The 23737-nt window shown below is 45.9% G+C and overlaps 1 protein-coding gene across 1 annotated transcript in view; it reads right to left on the bottom strand.

Moving 5' to 3' along the window:
• kiaa1109 (KIAA1109 ortholog) overlaps positions 1-18435 on the bottom strand; it is an 86411-nt gene extending 67976 nt beyond the window's left edge. The window contains 13 exon segments of the mRNA XM_048995638.1: positions 40-131; positions 1040-1118; positions 1608-1764; positions 2440-2587; positions 2740-2819; positions 3730-3923; positions 5085-5166; positions 5480-5654; positions 6279-6343; positions 6895-6973; positions 7253-7369; positions 8757-8974; positions 18291-18435. Coding sequence (XP_048851595.1) covers positions 40-131; positions 1040-1118; positions 1608-1764; positions 2440-2587; positions 2740-2819; positions 3730-3923; positions 5085-5166; positions 5480-5654; positions 6279-6343; positions 6895-6973; positions 7253-7369; positions 8757-8853 — 1365 coding nt within the window. The 5' untranslated portion in view covers positions 8854-8974; positions 18291-18435.
• Between the last annotated feature and the right edge of the window lie 5302 nt (positions 18436-23737).

The raw sequence follows: 23737 nt of genomic DNA, 5'->3' as shown, positions 1-23737 counted from the left end.
CGGAAGCACGCGTGACGGCGGGGAGGTGGCAGAACTCACTGCGAGCATCTCGGCCTCCAACAGGGTGCGATACTGCATGCTACTGGTCGTGTCCACATGCAGCAGCTGGCCCTTGATGGTGGGGGAGTAGCCTGGACAGGAAGAGCAGCAGCGCTGGTTACTGAGTTACGCCGGCAGGGTTCGAGGGGCATCTATCTGGGCTAGCGCGCTGCATGCTTGACAGTTGCCTGGGATTGGTGTCTGGATTCTCTCCGGTGCATGTCATGCGACAGGTTGCGAAATGCAGGTTCTCCAGAGGGATGAAAGGATCTCAACTTGGGGTTTAAATGGACGTGCTATGAACATTTCACTTTTACATCCCGCTGTTTGCCAATTACCTGCCAGATGATGGCTCTGTTCTGGGAGACATTCTGATCTCAGATCAGAGTTAGCTAACGGAGCAAGGAGAGGCTTCTGTCTGTGAGAACACTGTAGCTTCTGATCTTAGATCACAGCTCGACAACGAGACCTCCAAGGGATCACCGCTTCTCTGAACGTTTTATTTTTTCGAGAAATGGAAGGACTGGTGAGCCCATGAGGATCTGGAGCCTTTGATCAAAACCAACACAGTTAAACCTAAATGACAGAGAAGGAACATTAATCACCTCCTTCGTCGGAAGCAATTCCTAAGCTTTCCCTAGTTCTGAAGCAACCCAACTGGCTCAATCAGCACACAAACTATTCAAAGAGTGGTGTGTAATTAGTACTCCAGTGGTACTCCAGTGGTACTCAACATGCGCCGCTTCACCCTTGATATTTACAGAATATTAGGTGATAATACTCTGCAGTATAATTAAGGTGCATTGATGGAGGAATGGATCCATCAATAATTGTGTGTTTGACTATGCGCCCTAGCAGGATTACTTAGATAAAGGTACATGGTCAATGAGAGCTGAGGGTCGGGGGCTGCAGGGCCTGGTCCTGCACTGGTGTTGGAAGGTGTTCAGCCACCTGCCTCGCAACGCCGCAGAGCAGCACAGCAACGCCATCGGCAGCTTACCATCCTCTCCGACCGTCATGGGGATGTTCACCTCCAGGTAGGAGCCTGCACCCACGTTAACGTGGATGGCGTTGGTTTCCTTTAAAAGAGGAGGGGGGTGGCAGACGTGAAACACCAGCACACACTCACACATTCACACACAGACACTCACACACACACACACACACAGACACTCACACACAGACATGAGACACCCACGCGCACAAACACACACACAGACACACACACACACACACACACACACACACACAGACACACGCACATTCACACACACACACTCACACACAGGCACACACACACACTCACACACAGGCACACACTCATACAGACACACACACACACACACACACAGACACTCACACACAGACATGAGACACCCACGCACACACACACACACAGACACACGCACATTCACACACACACACTCACACACAGGCACACACTCATACAGACACACACACACACACACACACACACACACAGACACTCACACACAGACATGAGACACCCACGCACACACACACACACACAGACACACACACACACACACACAGGTGCACAGATATACCCTGTTTTTGGTGAACAGGAGGTCGATGGTGGCGTCAGCGATGATGTTCATGCGCAGCTCGAAGGCCAAGATCTGCCGCCGCTCCCCGGGGGTGGCCATCTCCGTCACCTTCATGGGCTGGTAGTCTGCAGGCAGGAAGAACTTCCACAGGCAGTCCCTGGGGGGAGGGGGGCAGCTCAGTGAGTGTGAACCCCCCCACTTCATACGGAGGTGTCCAGCAGATGTTCACTGCCTTCTGCCAATCCACTCCCCTTGGCCAAGCCAGCGCTCATCATGAGAACACCGGAAGCTGCCGGTAAATCCCCTCCCTTCGGACAAGCTAACGGTTAAGGCGGGAAAGCCGGGATCTGCCGGTAAATCCCCTCCCTTTCACTTCCAGTCCAGGATATCACAGGAGAGATAACGAAATTACAACCTGACACGAGCCAGAGAGGAACGGCCTGCTCATCCGCACATCGTAACAACAAGCCCCTTGGCACCTCATTAATTACCGGCAGTAATTAACTAAGGCTGTATAAAACCCAGTACTTTGCGTGTTTCCATGCTTAAGCCTTAAACACATAGTGCGTAAACAACTGCATACACTTCACACTAATGCAGTGAACCTTCAACACCATTATCACCATCGAACTATAGGATTTAAAAAAATTCTTTACATTAAAGCATGTGTTACCTTTGTCGCTTTGAGCTCTAAGGATTACATTCAAAGCCCAAAATTTTATTTTAAAAAAAAAAACCCATTCATCATAAATCCAAGCGATAAATTCCAGGAAGCCTTTCCGTGCTTCACCCTGCCGTCTGGAAGGTGAGGCTAGAACCGAGCCGCCGTTACCTTTGCCGGTCGGCCCATGGCCCGTAGTTGAAGTCCGTCCCCTTGCCGCAGACGATGTCCAGGCCCCAGCAGGGTGGCAGGTCCTGCAGCTTGGTGCCCTCACCGCAGGCCTCAGCCTCACCGTTCTCCAGCTCCTCTGGGACCAGGCCTGCCCAGCGCACGCACACACGCACACACGCACACGCATAAGCTCACACAGTGTGATCCAGGAGTGTGTGCGTATATGCACCCACTGCATCCACTGCATCCACGGCGCCCACTGCATCCACGGCACCCACTGCCTCCACTGCACCCACGTACCAGGCTCGTCCATGTAGTAGTAGATGTCCACGTCGTTGGACTGCATGACCACAAATCCCTCACCCATGAGCCTTGGGGGCCTTAAGGGGACAAGACACATCATGCAAGACGACTTATACAGTATGAGTATCAGGAGCAGGAACACAACCACACAACTTAGTGCTTCTGTCCCAGAAGATAATGACAAAAGAACTTATTGTTTTTCATTTCCAGCCTACAGTTTCATCCTTTCGCTCCCTCAGAGGCTGAGACACCCTCAGGCCGTCTTTGACCTCCAAGAGGACTAGTGCTGTGACAGGTCTCGGTGCTTAGTTCTGGATTCATTTTAAATGAGAAGAAAAAATGCAGGCACGAGCTTCTAAACCAATTTACCCCCCCTCTGACGCCAGCTGTCACGGTGGGGAGTGAAGGCAAACTCCCCCCGAAACGCCACATCTGACCGCCTGTTTACTGGTCACATATCAGGCTTTGTTATTCGTCCCCTGAGTGCACATTAAAATGATCTGTCCCAGCATGCAGGGCCAGTGACATCAGCAGTGACATCAGCAGTGACATCACGGCGGGGCATGATTAATGGGCCTGACAGTCCCTGAGAGCGAGGCGCTAAAGAGCCGTCCTGAAGCCCCCCCACGGGCCAGCCTGTAGAGACACTGGCCCATCTCCCGCCCCCCTCTCATTAATGCCAGGCAGAGTTCCGCAAGCCCCTTTGTGCTGCCAAATATCTTTGTTTTTGAGCAATGTCACCCCGTCTCAGGGAGGCTGCATATTACTGTCTGTCGAAAGGAGCTGCTATGAAGCTGATAGCACAGTGAAGCCGGAGTTATCTGTGACGATAGCGATAGCGCTAATTAACGATGACTGCATTTCGGCGGTCATCCATTAAACGGTCAAATTCAAGCAGCATGCACCCACTTGGACTGTGCAAAGCCGGCGGCATTGGAGTAGGTGTGTGTGCAGCAGCACGTCGCCCCCTACAGGCGGACGACTTACTCGTCATTCTGCAGGCCCAGGTAGCGGGGGCTGGGCATGAGCATGACGCGGACGTTCTCCAGCGTGCCCTTCACGATGTGCATGAACTGGTCCAGCCGACTGGAGGGCGGCTTGGTGGCATAGGTCAGGAAGGCGTCGTCGAAGTGGACGCACATCGTCTGCGGCAGGTAGTGGTTCCCAAAGGCCAGGCGGCCCTGGGCGATGACACCACGAGAAAGAGAGAATCGTGGGTGAGGAGGTGGAGCCACAATAATATCTGAGCTCGAACATTCAAAACAAAAACGTTACTCTTCACCATAAATATTTGCCTCTCCTGAAATGCCAATCAGCTTCCACACATTCCCACCGACATCAGCTTACTTTTCAATCAATTCCCCAGCCTCCTTAAATTCTGCCTCAACTACACAAATCAAAGGCCTGACGGAGTCAGACAGTGCAGCAGATAGTTATTACTGCTAGAAGGCCCTGCCAGTTCTGCATTTCAGAGAGCTGCATCGGGAAAATTAAAGCTAAAGGAACAACCAAGTGAATTTTCACGTAAAACGGAAAGAGGGAACATAGATAGAAAGAAAGGAAAAAGGTGAGAAGCATTACAAAGACCTACCCATGATGCAACACTAAGTCAGTAAATGCTCATTTATGGTACCAACAGTTAGTACACAGCCAGACTGGCATGGGCAGTGCAGATAAGGTACTTCACACACAAAACAGAGCCTTCGCCATCCAGCACCTTCCATTCATCTTCCGGATGACTGGATCCAGTCACGTCATTATTAAAGCCTAATGCTGTCGGAACAGGATACCATTCAAGGAACATCTAAGGCTGGCCCAGGAAGGACCGCTGGCCGTCTGCTAACACCATTACAGGAACCGACCAGAAATGAATGGACGGCAGCAGACGTACAAGAGCAGGGATGCAGCAGAGCCATTAAGTCCACATCCACAGATTCTTGTTGACCTAAAGCCACCCATAAACTAGTCTAGCTGACAGCAGATCAGTAAAATGATGAGACTCACAGTGCTTTTACAGGCCTTAAGCCACCCTTCAACTATTCTAGCTGACCCCAGATCAGTAAAACGATCAATGAGACTCACAGTTCTGTTATAGACCTTAAGGCACCCGTCCCTATTCTAGCTGACCCCAGATCAGTGAGACTCACAGCGCTGTTTTAGACCTTAAGGCACCCATCCCTATTCTAGCTGACCCCAGATCAGTGAGACTCACAGCGCTGTTTTAGACCTTAAGGCACCCATCCCTATTCTAACTGACCCCAGATCAGTGAGACTCACAGCGCTGTTTTAGACCTTAAGGCACCCATCCCTATTCTAGCTGACCACAGATCAGTGGGACTCACAGTGCTGATGTTGACCTTGATGACTGGGATGAGTGACCTCCAGGAGGATGAAGGGTCTTGGGACTCCGTCTGGATCGTTACGCTTTGAACAGCAGACCAGGACACAGGACAAGTTTCAGAACAACAGAACAGGTAGAATTCTGCTGAATATCTATCGACCGTCTTCAGAGCAAGACTTCAGCAACCCTCAGGAAGCCTTGCAAGAAAACATCAATATCCAGTGGACATCCTTCGAACCTCAGACACAGAAAATGTGCAGACTCCCAGCAATGGCTTTTGTGACTTTCCTCAGGCATCCCTATGTGACACTATGACACCAACGCAGACTGGAAGATCTCATGCTCTGAGGAAGCACAATCCCAGACTGGCACGGAGAACTGCAGCTACCTCCTCACCTCTCGAGGGTCCTTCCTCGACCATCTCTCCCCTTCTCCTCGTCCTTCTTAGGCTGTGCGAGCGTTGGCTCCAGGCCAAAGATCTCCTGAAGCCGGGCATACAGGCCCGAACGGTTGTAGACGTGGAACTCGAACCCATTCACAGTCGTGTACAGTCTGGTCTCAGCCTTTGGGTCTAAGAGAAACAGAAGGTTCCGCTTAAACTACCCTTATTGTCCCAGGTAAAATGCTGAAACTCAGTCTTTAAACATTTACTACTGCTTAATGTCGTACCACCAGCAGGTGTCACTGTTCAATCCTCCCCGCAGACATAACTCATCAGAATACTGTAAACAGGCTTCTTCCCAGCTAATTTTAGTATCTTAGTCCTTGTGTCATAAATACTTTTGCTTTGTACTGAAACAATGTTCACCTTGTTGCACTTGTGCTCTTTTAACCTTCAGTGCTGAATAGCTGATTTAATTCTCATACAGGTCGTCCCAAAGGGGATAAACATTCTTACTTACTTCCAGTGATTTACTTGAGTGTCTAATTGTTGTTCAAACCTTATGAGTCACATCTCATCTGTTTATGGTTTTATTATGAGAGTAGAAACCATGACGCCCACAATGTAAATCAGTAATGCTCGATGAATGTCCTGTACTTGATGATTGAGGTGACAAGCCGGTGTCCCTCTGTCCCACTCATAAGTAGCACAATCACAATCCTGTCAGCTTAATCCGGAGACAGCGCTGAGAACATCTGACCCCTTCTGTTATGCCTCTCAGCAGATCTGCAGCCCAGCAGAGCGCTTCCTTACCATGTAATTTCTGATTGGGGTTATACATTTTCCACCAGCGAAATATCAGCAGGCCATCCTGGATCCTGAAAGAGGCAGCGAAAATCGTAAACATTGGGAAGACCGCAAACCTTTAGAGATCAGAGCTCCAGGCCTGGCAGCAGATCTATCCAAACAGCCCTGCGACCCGAAACCATGGTCAGGCGCCAACACAAACTGCAAAGTTCATTTTTTCTCAAAATCATTTCCCATTCAGGATGCCGACGGCATTTCAGGCTTTTCTACATTTCATAAAATCCCAACCAGTCAAGAGCAGATAATCACCTTTATTCTCAACACGATAGGTAACAACTAATAAAGAAATTAACAATCATTAATAAACAAATTAGGCCTTTCATGACTCCATAAACTACTAAACAGGTGGATCATTATAGGTTTATTTTACAGCCTGTGCCACAGACAATTGGGCAGGTTCATACGTTAACACTGAGCGATGGAAACATTCAGCATGTCTCCTGTTAGGGAGACTGTATGGCGCCACCCGCTGGAACGGCAGGTAACGGCAGGTAAACCTCCGTAGCCTGCAGTCTGAGAGCAGAGCTCGTCCGCAGGGAAGCTCACGTGGGGCCTGTCTCACCTGATGGACATGTCTTCATTGATGTAGTACACGTCCCGGAACATGACCTTCCCTGACAGCACGGAGAAGGAGAAGGAGCCTGCAGGGGGCGGAGCAGAGAGCACAGGTGGCCAAACTCTTCCTCGAGCCTCATCTCCTTGTCAACACAGGGCACTAAAGCTAAGTGGCTTTTGAATACAAGGCTAAAGGCTAAATGCTCTTGACATGCAGGGTTTCTATGATACACCTGCAGCACTGTATGCTAAGCAGGCCTTTATGACGCACATAATCACGCGGCGTGCTAATGCTACATTATCTTTCAACAGAAGACAAAATACCCATAGTAGTTATGCATGTTTACGGAATAATTTCCACTCACCTATGTGAATATATCCACGTTTGTAGAGTCTGTTGATAATCAGGGTCAGTATGAGCCCTATATTCCGGGAGTTGTAATATGTCAAGTATATTATCCATCCACAGGACAGAATGGTAGCTTTAATATAAAAACAAAACAAGAAAGATTATATCAGGTAATACCAGCTTAAAGAGGCAGTATAGATTGTATACTAAATATATCTCAAGGGAGGGATTTCATTTGACAGCGGGGGGTGCATTTATGTCATTGGTAACAGGGAGTGACACCAAATGAGCAACGCTGACAGGCTGCATAACCCGAGTACCAAGGCTAACATGTGAGACGCCCCTGCCGAGGAACCTCCACACCAGGGGGGGCCACAGCAGGCCTGAGGGGTGGGGGGAAGAGATGGGGGCAGGTAGTTTGTGACAGCGGACCCAGGAGAACCGGGCTGAATGACGGGGGAATATCAGATGACCCCCGTGTGTCAAGTTCCTGCATGAATGCTTGATTATAAGCCCCCCCCCCCCCCCCACGCACACACACACACACACACACGCACACACACACGCACACACACACGCACACACACACATCATGAGCCTCTGCTTGAGCCAAACCTCACCCACGAGCACAATGGGGGACTCTGACCAAGCTGGCAAACATCACACTATCACATTATTAAACCGCTTCACCGTCTCGCACCTCATCCATCAGTGCAGGCCTGCATTTTTCAGGCCAGTTCAGGTTAACTGGCTGGTCAAAAGTCTGTCAGCAAAAACACTGTTTAGGAGTGAACCTCTAAAGAGCTGAGAACCTCGGAAGCCGGTGAAGCTACAGAGACACTACAGGGCTAGGCCTCGGCGACTGTATCCATGGAGATACTATGACATCATTATGGGATGTCAGCCCTGACCCAGGTGCAGGTACAGCGGAATGGAAACCAGGACTCAAAGGTGTGCTGTGTATCTGCACATGACGAATGGACCACATGACAGTCCAGAAATCAAAGTCTGCCTTGTCACGCACAGCAGTATAACCACCCCCCCCCCCCCCCACTGCCAAACGTAACTCAAGTGCTTCACTGACTGGGCAGTGGGAGCCAAACACATCAGCTGGAGTAGATAACACGCCCTGAGCAGAGCTGATGGAGTACTGTAAGCTGACCCTCTGTACGTGAGTGAGTCACCCCTGGTGTAGTTACTCCTGACAATAATTACTTGCAGCTCATTGGGTCTTTGTGCCCATAGAATGTGTGGCACACATTCTTTAGTTCTAGCCCAACACTGGCCAATTCGTGAATGTCCAAAACTGGCACCATAGACTGTGTTCCTCACCAGTCAGTCCCCACAATGACACATACAGCTCCAGAATGGGATTTGTTGAGCATAAATAGAAGATGCGTGAATGCAGAGGTATTTAAGGGTATTAATCAAATGAAGGCCCCAATGACGAGCAGTTTGAATTAGCATGAGAAGACCAGCCATGTGAAGTTATCACAAACACAACAGAAATGACAGCTTACCCACAAGAAGCCAAACAAAGTTGGAGTTTCGCTTCACTAAGTATTTGTCTAAGTCCCCGAAACTGGGGAAGGCACTATCATTGCCCTTGGGTTCCATGGCAACGGTGGGCCGCTAAGACTCGGAGCTCAGCAAACCACTGGGACCGCCTGGAAGTCTTCAAAGGAGGACAGAGAGAGGAAAGGAACTACAGGTCGCCCATCCTTCCTGCATCCATACCCTGGAAAGACAGAAAACAGGAGTAAATGCAGAGAGCAGTGAGGATAATCAGCGGACCACCTTCAAGTGGGGGCACAGCAAAACTGACAGGGTGGAGCGAACCACCTTCAAGTGGGGACACAGCAAAACTGACAGGGTGGAGCAAATCACCTTCAAGTGGGGACACAGCAAAACTGACAGGGTGGAGCGAATCACCTTCAAGTGGGGACACAGCAAAACTGACAGGGTGGAGCGAACCACCTTCAAGTGGGGACACAGCAAAACTGACAGGGTGGAGCGAACCACCTTCAAGTGGGGACACAGCAAAACTGACAGGGTGGAGCGGACCACCTTCAAGTGGGGACACAGCAAAACTGACAGGGTGGAGCGAATCACCTTCAAGTGGGGACACAGCAAAACTGACAGGGTGGAGCGAATCACCTTCAAGTGGGGACACAGCAAAACTGACAGGGTGGAGCGGACCACGTTCAAGTGGGGACACAGCAAAACTGACAGGGTGGAGCGAATCACCTTCAAGTGGGGACACAGCAAAACTGACAGGGTGGAGCGGACCACTCTCAAGTGGTGGCACAGCAAGACTGACAGGGTGGAGCGGACCACTCTCAAGTGGGGGCACAGCAAGACTGACAGGGTGGAGTCAACAGGATTGTTAGCTGCTAGGCTAACAAATAATTTCAATAAAATATGAAACTGGCACCAAATTCTGATAACTGATAAATTATAAACTTAACAAGCCATGCATGTAAACCTTCCTGTAAGGAAGCAATTCAGAAAAACTGCTTTAAAGGAAACCCACAGAATTAGAAGCATCGGCGGTTACTTTCTGGCACTTTATTCAGGCTTTATTCAGGCATCTTAGAAGGCAGCTGGTGATCCCAGTTCCCACCCTGGACCCTCCAGACACACAACAGGGCCCCAGTCCAGCCCCCCCCCGGGGAATTACATAATAGCCGGCTGACACAGTGCTCTGCCAAGGTTTCCCAGCTGTAACCGTGACGATAAAATGCAGATCCAAAGAGGATGATCTGCTTTGCCTTCTGAATGACATACTGAATGAGGTTTTCCTTCATAGTGAAAACAGAACACATTACAAAAGCTTAATGGAGTATAATACCGCAATTAAATGGTAAGTATATAGGAGACTATGCTGAGCGCAAAACCATTAGAGAACTAAGCACAAGGTAACATATCAGTATCGGCCAATTTTCATTGAAAGTCAAGACTTCGATGCGTCAATCTTGCCTGATATTGCCGGCCAATATTTAAACTTCATCAATATTCAAAGTTAACAGACAAACACATAACTACTAAGATCATGCAGATGACTCAGAGTGGAAAAAATATCGATTCTGTGATTATCTGCGATATTGGTTTTGAATATTTTTATTTTGAATCAAATAAATATCCATCCATCCCATAATACGACTAAGAATAATTTTGAAAACCACAAAACACCATTTGTGACCCATCACCACGAAATGAGTCTTATGGGTGCAGTTCTACCAGTGCGACTCATTCATTTCGTGGGGACGGGTCACATTTGGAAATTAAGATAATTATTGATATCATCTTAACGACAATCAAACTGCACGCATGCATTTAAACTGACAGCAATCACGCCTTTCTGTGTTGCTCTTCGCCAATACTGTACTTTTGAATTCCTCGCATTTTCGCCGTTACATTGCAGTGAAATACGAAGTCCTCCTGTGAGCCATATGTCACTGATGGGCTGATCGTCTCACTGGTTTTCTGTGCACCTGCTTGGGACGTAATCATGATCCCAGTAACAAAACCTGGTTCAACATGGATTACTGATAGTCAGTGTTATGTTATAGGTTATGTGGGACTGTATGTTTGGGATTTGTTGAACAGAAACTTATTCTGTTAATAACTTATTCTATATTCCAAGTATACTTCAGTACACTCTTATTTGTTGGTTACATAAAAAAATCATATTTGACATTAATCTACACGATAAATTAATTCTCAAAGAATTGCTCTAAAAAGATCATTGTCGCAACATTAGATCTAGTGATGCACCGATACGAGGGCTGTGCATCTTCACTGGTCTCACAGTTAAATTCAATTACGATCATCATGTCAATGACCCTTAGCCCAGAGCTCTTAGCCCAGCCCACAGCCCTTAGCCCACAGCCCTTAGCCCTTAGCCCACAGTCCACAGCATGTAGTCCATAGCCCGTAGCCTTTAGCCAAGAGCCCTTAGCCCAAAGCCCTTAGCTCACAGCCCTTAGCCCACAGTCCACAGCATGTAGTCCATAGCCCGTAGCCTTTAGCCAAGAGCCCTTAGCCCAAAGCCCTTAGCTCACAGCCCTTAGCCCACAATCCACAGCATGTAGTCCATAGCCCGTAGCTTTTCGCCAAAAGCCCTTAGCTCACAGCCCGCAGTCCTTAGCCCATAGCCCTTAGCCTTTAGCCCACAGTCCACAGCACGTACCCCACAGCCCTTAGTTCATAGTACTTAGCTTACAAACTCACAGCCCGTAGGCCTTGGCCCATAACCCTTAGCCTTTAGCCCACAGTCCACAGCACAAAGCCCACAGCCCTCAGCTCACAAACCCACATCCCGTAGCCCTTAGCACACAGTCCTTAGCCCACAGCCCTCAGCTCACAAACCCACATCCCGTAGCCCTTAGCACACAGTCCTTAGCCCACAGCCCTTAGCTCACAAACCCACATCCCGTAGCCCTTAGCACACAGTCCTTAGCCCACAGCCCTTAGCTCACAAACCCACATCCCGTAGCCCTTAGCACACAGTCCTTAGCCCAAAGCCCTTAGCTCACAGCCCGCAGTCCTTAGCCCATAGCCCTTAGCCGTTAGCCTTTAGCCCACAGTCCACAGCACAAAGCCCACAGCCCTCAGCTCACAAACCCACATCCCGTAGCCCTTAGCACACAGTCCTTAGCCCAAAGCCCTTAGCTCACAGCCCTCAGCCCACAGCCTTTAGCCCTTAGGCCACAGTCCACACCACGTAGCCCACAGCCTTTTCTCTCACTCGACGCCCTTTTCACCCACTCCCTGCACACTTGACCAAATGCCTCACTCAACTATCTTTCCTCAGCAAGCTAATCTTACAGTAAAATCACACACTACTGGTATAATAATAAGAAGAATTACTTTATTCTTCTAAATGTGTAAGCTGTTGAATTTGTCACATCACATTTACATGTCCCTCTACAAGTATGCTGATATCAGGACAGTCCTCAGGGAGCCACAGATGGTCCACATATTTGCTCCCTCCAAACTCCCTACCAAGAGCTGGGAAAGAGCAAAAACATGGTCTGGGGGTCCCCGAGGACCGGCTTGGGAAACACTGGCTTAAACATCCTGTTCCCCTTGATGAAGCTTGGCTAGCTGAGAAACCCTCAAAGACATTATTGCAAAATGAAGTGAAAGTGTTTATGGGAGGGGTGTAGGCAGACAATGAGGACAGAAGTTTCAATCTGGGTTCAGTACAGCAGACCCTGCTAGACATTCAACAGGAAATCCTCCAGCAGGAAATAAGGTCCACCAAGCTCCGCAGCCTCGAGGAATTCAGAGAACTATATCAGGCCCCCAAGGATACAGATCATTTAAGCTGCCATCCCAGCTCACGACGAAGCCCAAAGCAAACAGGACAGCTTTGCTCTCATTCAGGTTCCAGTCCTGAGGCCCCCCAACCAGTCTACATTTTTGTTCTATTTCAGCAGATCAACCCCTCGTTTTACTCTTCAGTTAATTATAAAGCCCATGACTCAGGCATGCAGTCAAAGGACTAAAATAAATTTTAAAAAAAGTCAACTGGCCTAAGGGGCTGAGGGTCACTGCTCAATGCCACTGGACTCCCGTTTACTTTACTCACTACAGACACTTGCTGTGTTAAAATTATGAATGAAATTACAACGCAGCCAGTGAATCCGGCCAGTGCTCCAACCAGGCCAATGGATGAGGTCTTTGCTGGAAAACAGTTTATGGGAAACTGATTTCAAAGTTTTTGTCATGTGCAGTAAATGCAGTGAAATTCTTATTGACTCCTCAAACCAGTGATTGAAGTAAAAAGCAGAGTAAATATAACAACAATAACAACAACAACACAGTGGTCAGTAAGTACAATCCCATGGTCTGTGCAACATTACACCATGGGCTAAGATAGAGTGGTGAGTCACTGCAACAGTGGTAGGTTATGTAACAATGACAGTGACATGTAAGAATGACAGTGTGACCGTATTACTACTACAGTGCAATTTAGGGCTGCCTCGAACGACTATTTTTCTATGGATTAATCTATCAACTATTTTACCGATTGTTCAATAAATCTACATTATCAATGTTCCTCCAGAAAATCAACTTGACCATTTAAATTAAGTTAATTTTATTTCGACAAACGACATACTCATTTTTACTGCAGGGCTTTAGATAGTGAACGCTGGCTTTCAGCAGTATATGGACATCAGCCAGAATTCAATAAACAGAGAGTAATATGCCTAAAATATTAATGAGCTTGTCATTTGTCACCTGCATAAATTCGTCGTATCCTTATGCTTGTGAAATTCGGCTAGCGGAGCCACAAGCTGCTGTTTTGGTAAATTGTGGGTAAAGCGATAAGCACTGAAATGGAAGGTGAGGAAGGTCAGCAACAACATCTTTTGGAAGAGGAGACATTGTAGATAAAGAAAGTAAAAAGACATTGAAGGTGTGGCGGTAGTGTCCTGCGATGGGCTGGCCCCCCATCGTGTGCTGTTCCCCCACCATGTGCCCATAGCTTCCGGGATGGGCTCCGGACCCCCCGTGACCCAGAAGGATAAGCGGTTTGGACAATGGATGGATGGATGGATGGATGGATTGATGGATTGATGGATGTGGTGGTACTTCTGCAGTTTAAAGTCCGACACTTTTTTTTTTGGTAAACATGGTTTTCATTTTTATTCTTTTATTTAGTGCCGTTTTTTGCTTCAGTTTTACTTACGATACGATAACAAGCTCAAGCTCTCAACAAGCCTGTCACACATGGACACACAGCGGCACCATCAGCCAACACAGAATAAGCCCAGATTTTAGCCTAAATATTTCCTCAAACACTTATTCGGATGGAGACTGTAAGGTAATAGGCAGACAACTTTATGCCTCTAATAATGAAGGTATTTAGCAGCTACAAGGACAAAAGACATTAAAAAGCGTACCGATGGTAATTTTTTGAACGTGAATAGACAGCACTTAGTGTGGTTTTGCCTACTTTGGTGGTCCATCGTCCAGAATAACACCGGCACATTTCCCCTTCAGGTGCTCCTGCGCTAGTGCTGATAGGTAAGCCACCGAGCTTTATGGTTGTATGATAGTAAAACTACAGTACTCCCATAACTACACTGTGATATTAATGGAAAACATCTGTTATAATAAACTTAAGCATGCTGGAAATCACAGCAATTTCATCAGCAATTTCATTAAAATAATTTTGAAAACTATGTGTCGATTTTAAATATTGATGTTGACGTATTTTCAGCGTCAACTTCATGAACAATGTGCGCTAATCGTGGCGGCCCTAGTGCAATGTGCACCAATCGTGGCGGCCCTAGTGCAATGTGCACCAATCGTGGTGGCCCTTGTGCAATGTGCACCAATCGTGGCGGCCCTAGTGCAATGTGCACCAAACGTGGCGGCCCTAGTGCAATGTGCACCAATCGTGGCGGCCCTAGTGCAATGTGCACCAATCGTGGCGGCCCTAGTGCAATGTGCACCAATCGTGACGGCCCTAGTGCAATGTGCACCAATCGTGGCGGCCCTTATGCAATGTGCACCAATCGTGGCGGCCCTAGTGCAATGTGCACCAGTCGTGGCGGCCCTTGTGCAATGTGCACCAATCGTGGTGGCCCTTATGCAATGTGCACCAATCGTGGCGGCCCTTGTGCATTGTGCACCAATCGTGGTGGCCCTTGTGCAATGTGCACCAATCGTGGCGGCCCTTATGCAATGTGCACCAATCGTGGCGGCCCTAGTGCAATGTGCACCAGTCGTGGTGGCCCTTGTGCAATGTGCACCAATCGTGGTGGCCCTTGTGCAATGTGCACCAATCGTGACGGCCCTAGTGCAATGTGAGTGCCTTTTTGAGTACTACCAATGATGTTTGTCCTTTTTTAAAGCACAGCCCAGCATCCACAGCCAAACTGTCAAGGTTTCCGGGGATCAGATGCCTCGTTGTTTTCCCGCAATTCCCCAGCTAATGACCAATTCCCACCTTGTAAATTGTTCCTACAGTTACAAAGAATAAATAGTGGTCTTTAATGAGGCAATTAAGGAGAAAGTACTTGGCAAAGCACAAGATTACCCTGGTCACTGCCCCCCACCTCCCCCATCCTCCAAATATCAAGAACGAATTAATCGATATGAATAAATGTGAATAACACAATAATTAAAGTATGACCTGTAGACATATGGTTAGACAAGCAATACAAACGTGCTAAATGTTTGTTTAGTGTCAAGGCATCTAAATTGAAACAGAAACTGCAGTAGGACTAGACCACAGCGAGTTTTACTTCAATGTTTTTTCACACTACAAATCTAAACCACTGTTTTCAGTTCAGTTTCCGCAATTAAACAAAAGCAGTTGAATGTGACTCTCTGAGTTGTGGCACATTCCATACATTAATATCTTCTAGTGGAAACACGGATATAAAGGAAACCGGTTCCACCCTTTCTCTTCCTGTTAGACTTCCATCCATCATTCTCCGATAGTGACTTATCTAAACAGGCCAAGAGTGATCCGCAGGGATCGCATGTCAGGGGCAGGGCACCCCCACCTGGAAAATTACCCAGATAAACAGCTGAGGGTGGGGGCGGGGGGAGACAACAACACAAGCCCTCCAAGCAGGCAGAGCGGTGACCAGATGTAGGTGTGAGAGGAAAACTCCTGCATTCTTTAGTTTTCTGTCCTGGATCCTCAAAAATACAGCAGTATCATCCCCGCATGACTGTTTGTTCTGTGTTAAACACTAAGATCCCTTTCTATCCTTCTGTTAGATATGGAGATAATGCTCAATATCCATAAAACAGCTTGTAAGCTGATTAGATTATACAAGCTTACTGATCCCAGTGTTTGCTGACACTGCAAAAGAAAGAAACACCAAGTTATATTTTCCTGCATTTGTGAATCAGTCTGCCTCACATGTGCTCCTCTGGTGCCGATTCGACACGTTCTCTTTTATTCTCAGGTGAACTGAACTGCTTCTGTTCAAAAGGAACAAGCGGCCGAAGTTTTAACAGTGTTTTATTATTGCAACAAAATTAGTTAAAAGTACAGAAAATAAAGGTTCCCCCTATGCGTGCCACACATCCAAATGTAAAGTACTATTGCATAATTACCCACAATGCACCCCGACACGCCTTACCTCTTGACCTACATGTGCTTACATGTTGTCAAGTATGCCAGCTATTTCCGAAAGATAATACATGTGATTTACAGGAATTCAGAGGGATTTCACATCTATGCAAAGTCACATACCAAATATCCATAAACATATTTGCATGTATTTTGCTCTTCTGATACCCACCTCTACACTTTCTAAGTTAAAAAATCAGCCTGTGGTTATGAATCTCTGAACCACCTCTGATTACACACACAACCTCCCAGGTGTAAAAAGAAAACCTAAAATGACCAGGGTCAACATATAAAGACACACGTCTTTAATCGGGCCACTTTTCAAAACCAGACTATAAAAGAACAGAATATACTGAAGTAACAGATAAGCCATTTTAAAGTGGGATTTTAAAAAAATACACATTACGCTTTATATTCATTTGCACAATAAAGCACACTTCTGAAACTCTATTTTAAACATGTATAAACATGTAAGAGATACATGCAAGCAGTATACAGGGAGGGGTGTAACTATAGTCCAAATTCCCCAGAGAGACGATGCTCCTTCCAATGAGCATATTATTTCCTTTGAACTTCCCATGTAAAACACCCAGGTGTACAAAGGCGTGGACCTGCATGGCTTTGGATGAAAGCATCAGTTAAGCAGCTAAATGTGACGTAGCAGTGCCAATACTCAATTGGTTTTACCGATTCCTGAGTGACTACAATTTTTTATGATATAATCGCACTTCTCGCGGCCAATTGGGATTCATCCTTCTTCCCAAGCACGTCCGTCAGCAAGTCCGAGTCATTAAACACTACGCCACCCACCGCCCAGAGGCTGAATTGCAAAGTTTTAAAAACGTGACCACCTTCCACAACGTGTCCTCACACAAAAGACCCGCTTTGTTCGGTTTAATGTAAATCCCTCTGCTTCCTTCCTATTTAAAGTCACGAGGTCTCGTGGGACACAGGAGATTAGAAAATGGGAGGGGGCGCATCTGAATGTAAATAAGACTATATTAGCAGAACACGATCCTAGGATATATTGGCATTTTCGGTAATGAGCAAAAAAAAATATTGCTTCTTCTGTTTCTTGGAAACTGAATATGGACAGGTCAGTTTACCTCTTTCAATAGATTTTCTTTTATATTCAAATCAGAACTCGGACACAAACTTTAACTTGCACCACAATCACTTTAAGTTGCAGTATCAGTGTTAATTTTGTAACTTTAAAAAAATGAAATGCCCTGCACGGAAAGACAAGTGCAAAGATACTCCCACCTCAACCGTTCTGGCTCATAATCATTCCAACAAGAAAACTCCTGCTGATTCAAATAATAAAAATAAATACTGCTATGCTTCACTTGCATGTAACGAATTAAGAAATGATTTTTGTATTCGGTACAAATTTTTCCGACGATGTGTGCAAAATAAAATCCCGAATCGAAAAAAAATAAAATATGTACAATCGCTCTAAATGTAACAGGCAAATTAGCAAATTCTGTAACTGGAGATCTATGTGAGAAAAGAGGGGGCAGATACGCTTCAGAAGCTGGGTCTCCAACAGGGGTGCTTCAACAAAACATCAAATTAAGAACTGATTCAGATAACCTACATTTAAAGTTAACGGAATGCATAGATTTTTGACTTGTGCGTCCAGCAGCATCTCTCAGTGATGGCTGCAGCCGGCCGTGGAATGGTTGTCTGCAGGCAGCTGCTGCATCTCACGTTGCAAACTGGGTGAGCAATGCTTGGTGCTTGATGGATGGACAGTCACGTCCAAGACATAAAAACCATCGATGGACCATTAACACCTATTTTGCAAATGCGGGTCGCGGCCATCGTCATTTTTTTGTCATTCTGCATCAGTCGCAGCCCCCGTGTTTTTGTGCACGGTGCAGCTGGGTTGGCCGCGCCCAAATCTCACGTCAAATGCCATAAAAACGCGAAAAAGTGCAGCACCTACCTTCTGGCACGAGGTGTACTTCTGCATCGCATCTCCTCCCCCGAGGTTTTTACCGAGAGGAAACATACGTCCGATTGCAAACGGCCGCAGTCGCATCACGCAGACAGCCAGCAGCTTCCATCATTATTTACATGTTCGGCCCGGTCTTCCTGTCACGGACTACGCTGCCCCGGCGCTCAGCCAATCACAAGCCGCGAATTACGGACGTCGACCAATCAGAGGGACAACGTAGAAAACTATGCGAGTACAGTCAAATATGCATATTTTCAGCGGCCAATTAAAAATTTCGTTTCATTTAAAGCAAAGAGCGCTGTTATTACAGGTTATTTTTCCATCCCGAAATCCTAATTATTACCTATAAAGGACAATTACTTCAGAGGACGTTGAATGATGCACTGGAATAATACTATATTATTATTTTATTATTGTTATTGTATATGTAATATGCTTTAAAATTAAGTATCGCGGAAATATGTATATTTGAAATATGTTAATAGGTTACCGTTTATCTGTCGGGGGAAATCTATGTCATTGTTATTATTATTAAATCTATCATCTGAATAAACACCATTATGTGCTGTTGCCTCAGGTCCATTAAATGCAATACTGTGGCCATACGGTGACTTGTATGAAATGTAGCCATTACTAGTAATGTCATTTGCAGGAAATTGCATGTTCTGTGTCCTCCAGTGTTCAGTGACGTCAATAAGATCGTCCATTGCTCAGCCCCGCAAAGTAAATCGGAGCTGGAATGAATGACGACGTCGGTGCTGCTATAAAAGGCAGCAGTAGGTCACCTCTGCGTGGACGAGTGATTCCATTTAGACGCGGCACATGGTGGAATTTCACTGAGAAATTGCTATCAAAAACAAAATAATAATGCGCCATTTAAAGGCAGACAAAATGCAATCTCTTTCCTTTATTACCAGCCGTCAAATGAAATTCCCTGGTTCCCGTTAAGACGTTTGTATTCATTAACAAATGTCCACCCAGGTTCAAAGTTTTAAAAGCAAATGGTGATAGCAGTCACAGTGAAAAAGAAATGCAGCAGAAGTTTAGTTAATGTGTCATGCAGTGGAAAGCGTTCGCAGAAACCTCTATACAGTCTGCAGTCTTTGTTAAAGTGAAACCATAGTCAGTATAACGTGCCTCATCACTCATACAAATATTTGTATGGATTTGCTTGGTAGATGCTTCCATTCAAATTGCGTACTCATGATTACAAATGTATGAAGTATTAAGCCAATTATAAATCTTAATTCACAAAAGCAGCTCTGTTGAAGTACCTAAATGTCAAGCGATTGCAAACGGAATTTTAATGGCTGTTGAATGAAATCTTTTCCCACTGTCAATCACGGGTAGGTTTACACTATATTTTAATTAGTTACTGATTGTCCATATTGGGTCTAGCTATTCCAAGACCATGAGCAGGTTAAGCGGTTGGAAGCTGAACAGTTGGAATTAAGCAGGCAGGATTTGACAGTGGATGATATTTCTTTACACCAATGTTTCACAATCCAGTCCTCGAGGACCCGCGTTTTTTGCTGGCGTTGGGAGGGAGCAAAAACCTGGATCGTCTGGCACGGAGCTCGGAGGGAGCAAAAACCGCAAATCCGAAGACCGCATTGGGAAACGCTGCTTTACACCGTGCAAGCTAAGCCATTCCGTCACAATTTAAACGTGCGATACCAGTTCAGCATTGCGAATTGGAAACTACCTGTGTTTTTCAGAGGTTAAACATGATTAAATTGCGTGGTTAATGAAGTTACATGTCTTACAGTGTGTTAATTGATATATTTAACAACTAACAAAAACACAAAAAAAAAAACAATGATTCTTAAATAGCAGTATTTCAATATTTAGTTAAATGAGTTTACTATTCCCGATTCTTTACTGGGGAGACAGTTGTTTAACAACTATGCACAAGAATGCACAACAAATTACCACTCAAAATAAAAACACATAAAATAATATTATAACAGACCCAGCATGTAATTATTAATGAAATTCCCCAAATAAGGAACACTGACCATGGAAATGGGACAGACTGGTCACCTAATACTCTGTACTGGCACTGCCTGTGAGGCAGCTGGAGAAGACAAAGCGGCACAGGAGAAAGCAGGGACCACATGAGAGAATAATCTAATCGGGAAGTCGAGCACGAAGCAACAGAGCCGATCCACGTATAAGGAGGGAACCAAGCAATCAGACCTTGGTAACCTTGAACAAACACAGGACCAAGCAAAGAAGCAACACCCAGTATGATCCTACAGAGATTGATAGGTTGCCTACAGGGGTGGGTGATTACAAATTAGACCCTTCAGGGGGCAGATATCTATCCATCCATCCATCCATCCACCCATCTATCCATCCATCCATCCATTTTCCAACTATACTTATCCTGGTCAGGGTCACAGGGATGCCTATGGCCATATCTAGCAAAATACCCCGGCTGATGGACACCCTGAATGGGACGCCAGTCCATGTGTGAGATGAGCGCAGACATGATTAGTGATCTCCCATCTAACATATGCATCCATCTTCTAGCCAATTTTCCATGCAAGGTTGTGTTGAGCCTAAAGGCAATTCCTTGAAGCACAGGGCACAACTATACCCGGGCAGGGATGGCCGGCCCCCTCGGAGTACACACACTGTGGGAAATGTGGAGACCAATGCACACAGTACACACATTCCCTCATCTTTTTGGACAGTAGGAGAAGACTCAAGGACCATGGGGACAAAATGTAAACGGCATACCTACAGAGCAGGGATCTGAACGTCAACACAGAAGATATGAGGCAACACTGCTAATCACTGAGGTCCCCGCACCTAACTGATAAATATTTACAAACGAGAATTGACTAAAATGCCCTTATCATCTTTTTAAAGACTTTATTGCCAATTTTGACTGAAACAGCTGCCACAACTGTACCTAAGTATGTCGTTCAGATTCTGTGATTTTTCTCCAAAATTACTGGAGCATGCAGCTTAGCATGTTTCTACAGTTGGGACATTTCAGGTTGAGAATCCTTGCCAATACTAGGTCCTGCTGTGATTAAATTGTTAATGATTGTTACACTATTTAGAATTATCTTTTTTAAAAGCGCAATAGAGGAACTCACACACACACCCATGAAAAGCAGCTGAATCTCCTATCTGAACACACCCTATAAACTCATAATAGGGTGGAACGGAATAATATGCAATGGTAACTTCAAAAAAAGCACCCGCAGAAAGAGTATTTGAAGTGGAAATGGTCCCTCTTCATTTTAAAATCAGGGGCGTGCCCTCATACCCCCACTTCTGATCTAAACACATACGTCTAGCACATGTTTCACGGTGCTAAGCTGCAGGAAATGACCACAGAATTGATATGCAATCTGTATCAATGCTGTGTCATGTTCTGTAATGATCAGGATTCAATTACAATCCAGGTTAACAACCAGAAAAATGTATCATTTGTAACTTATTTGGTACAGATGAACCTCTTCATCGTGGAACCGGTAACTTGTTATGCTTACGAATGAGTTTTACTGGATTCGGGAGTCCAATCTGTTTTTTGGACTCTTTTGTTGAATGCGATTTGGACTTTGGTTTTCACACTGGGGTTAGGTTTTGGTCTTGGAGAATGTTGTGGGACTGGCCACTCCGTGTTGTGGATCAGTAGACCTGCTTGCTCTGTGATTAGAACTTGGAATTTCTTGTTTACATACACAGGGTCACAGCAAAACAGAAAGGCTATGTCAGTTCCTGGCAGGGAAAACACAATCATACACAGTCACACGCTGTGGGCGAATCCTAATTTTACCTGAATTACACCGTTCGGGCTGGAAGTAAACCCAAGTACTGGGATGAAACCCAAACAAATATGGAGGGAAGCGTGTGACGCAGAGCTGGGGATCGAAATCTAGAGTCGCTGTGCCACCCAGCTGTGCACACATTGAACAAATAGATCATCGATATGTTCACAAAATCAATTACAATGGCGTCCATAAAGGTTCGTGCCGTGTTAGATCCACTCGACGTTAAGATTGTTCATTCAGTGGAATGTTTGACTCATTTAGTTCCCATCTGAATTGATTTGTAAACATGAGAGCATAAGGTAAAATATTTGAAGTGCAAAAAACGTTCAGCAGAGGCTAAAGCAGATTTTAAGGAGATATTTGTGACTGTTGAAATGTTGCAGCATGTGATGTTCAGTTTTTACATCCGTATGGCGAATGTGTTCATGCAACAGGGTTTGTCTAGGCTTGTCTGCATGCTAAAAGGTTAGGATAAGACTGTGGCTTATAGTCCAGCTGTAAAACACCTTCATGAAGCATAAATCTTCCAGCTACTTATGCAGGACGAGGGCACAGGGAGTCCTAGGCAGTACAAGGCATGACGTTGGAGAAAAGCCTGATTGGGATGCTGGTCCACATCAGGGCACAGACTAATATACAGTACCAGTCCAAAGTCTGTACTCGCCTGTTATTAATGCATTTGTCTCTATTTTAGTTGTTATTCACCTTATAGCAAAAGGTCTCAAAGCACTGAAGCCATACATATCAAATACTGTAACAGCCCAGTGAACTGTTCAATATCTGAAAATGTTCTCAAATTTTAGACTCTTCAAAATAGCCCCCTTCTGCTTTGATGACAGCACGGCAGACTCTTGCCATTCTTTCAAGCAGCTTCCGGATGTAGCCGCCTGGAACGCTTCTCCAACAGTCCTGAAGGAGTTCCCCAAGTTCAGGGCACAAGTTCGCTACCCTGCTCATAATCTTCGATCCCGAACTGCGGGGTTTAGGTTGAGAGACTGAGAGGAGCAGGTCATCTGTCACAGCACTCTGTCCTTTTCCTTGTTCACAAGATAATACTCACTCCATAACCTGCAGTATTCCTATTGTCTTACCATGCACAGCTGCTCCAAGTGACCAGGGTTACATTTCTCTATATGTTGTATGTGTACAACTGTGTATGTGTCAAATAAACCTCTCGAACCTTAGAGATGTGCTTAGGGGTTTTAGGTTCTTGAAAACAAATGATTTTCAATAGCTGCCTTTTGAGTGAAACTTGACTGTCTGAAATTTAGAGATTTTGGAGAATACGGGGATAATACTAGGAATCACAAGGAAACATGGGGAGAACATGGGAAATTACAGGGAAACATGGGGAGAACATGGGAAATTACAGGGAAACATGGGGAGAACATGGGAAAACACGGGGAGAACATGGGAAATTACAGGGAAACATGGGGAGAACATGGGAAAACATGGGGAGAACATGGGAAATTACAGGGAAACATGGGGAGAACATGGGAAAACACGGGGAGAACATGGGAAATTACAGGGAAACATGGGGAGAACATGGGAAAACATGGGGAGAACATGGGAAATTACAGGGAAACATGGGGAGAACATGGGAAAACATGGGGAGAACATGGGAAATTATAGGGAAACATGGGG

The sequence above is a fragment of the Brienomyrus brachyistius genome, chromosome 25 (genome assembly GCF_023856365.1).
Source record: "Brienomyrus brachyistius isolate T26 chromosome 25, BBRACH_0.4, whole genome shotgun sequence".
Taxonomy (NCBI): domain Eukaryota; kingdom Metazoa; phylum Chordata; class Actinopteri; order Osteoglossiformes; family Mormyridae; genus Brienomyrus; species Brienomyrus brachyistius.
Note: the sequence above shows the minus strand (reverse complement) of the source record. Positions and strands in the feature narration are given on the sequence as shown.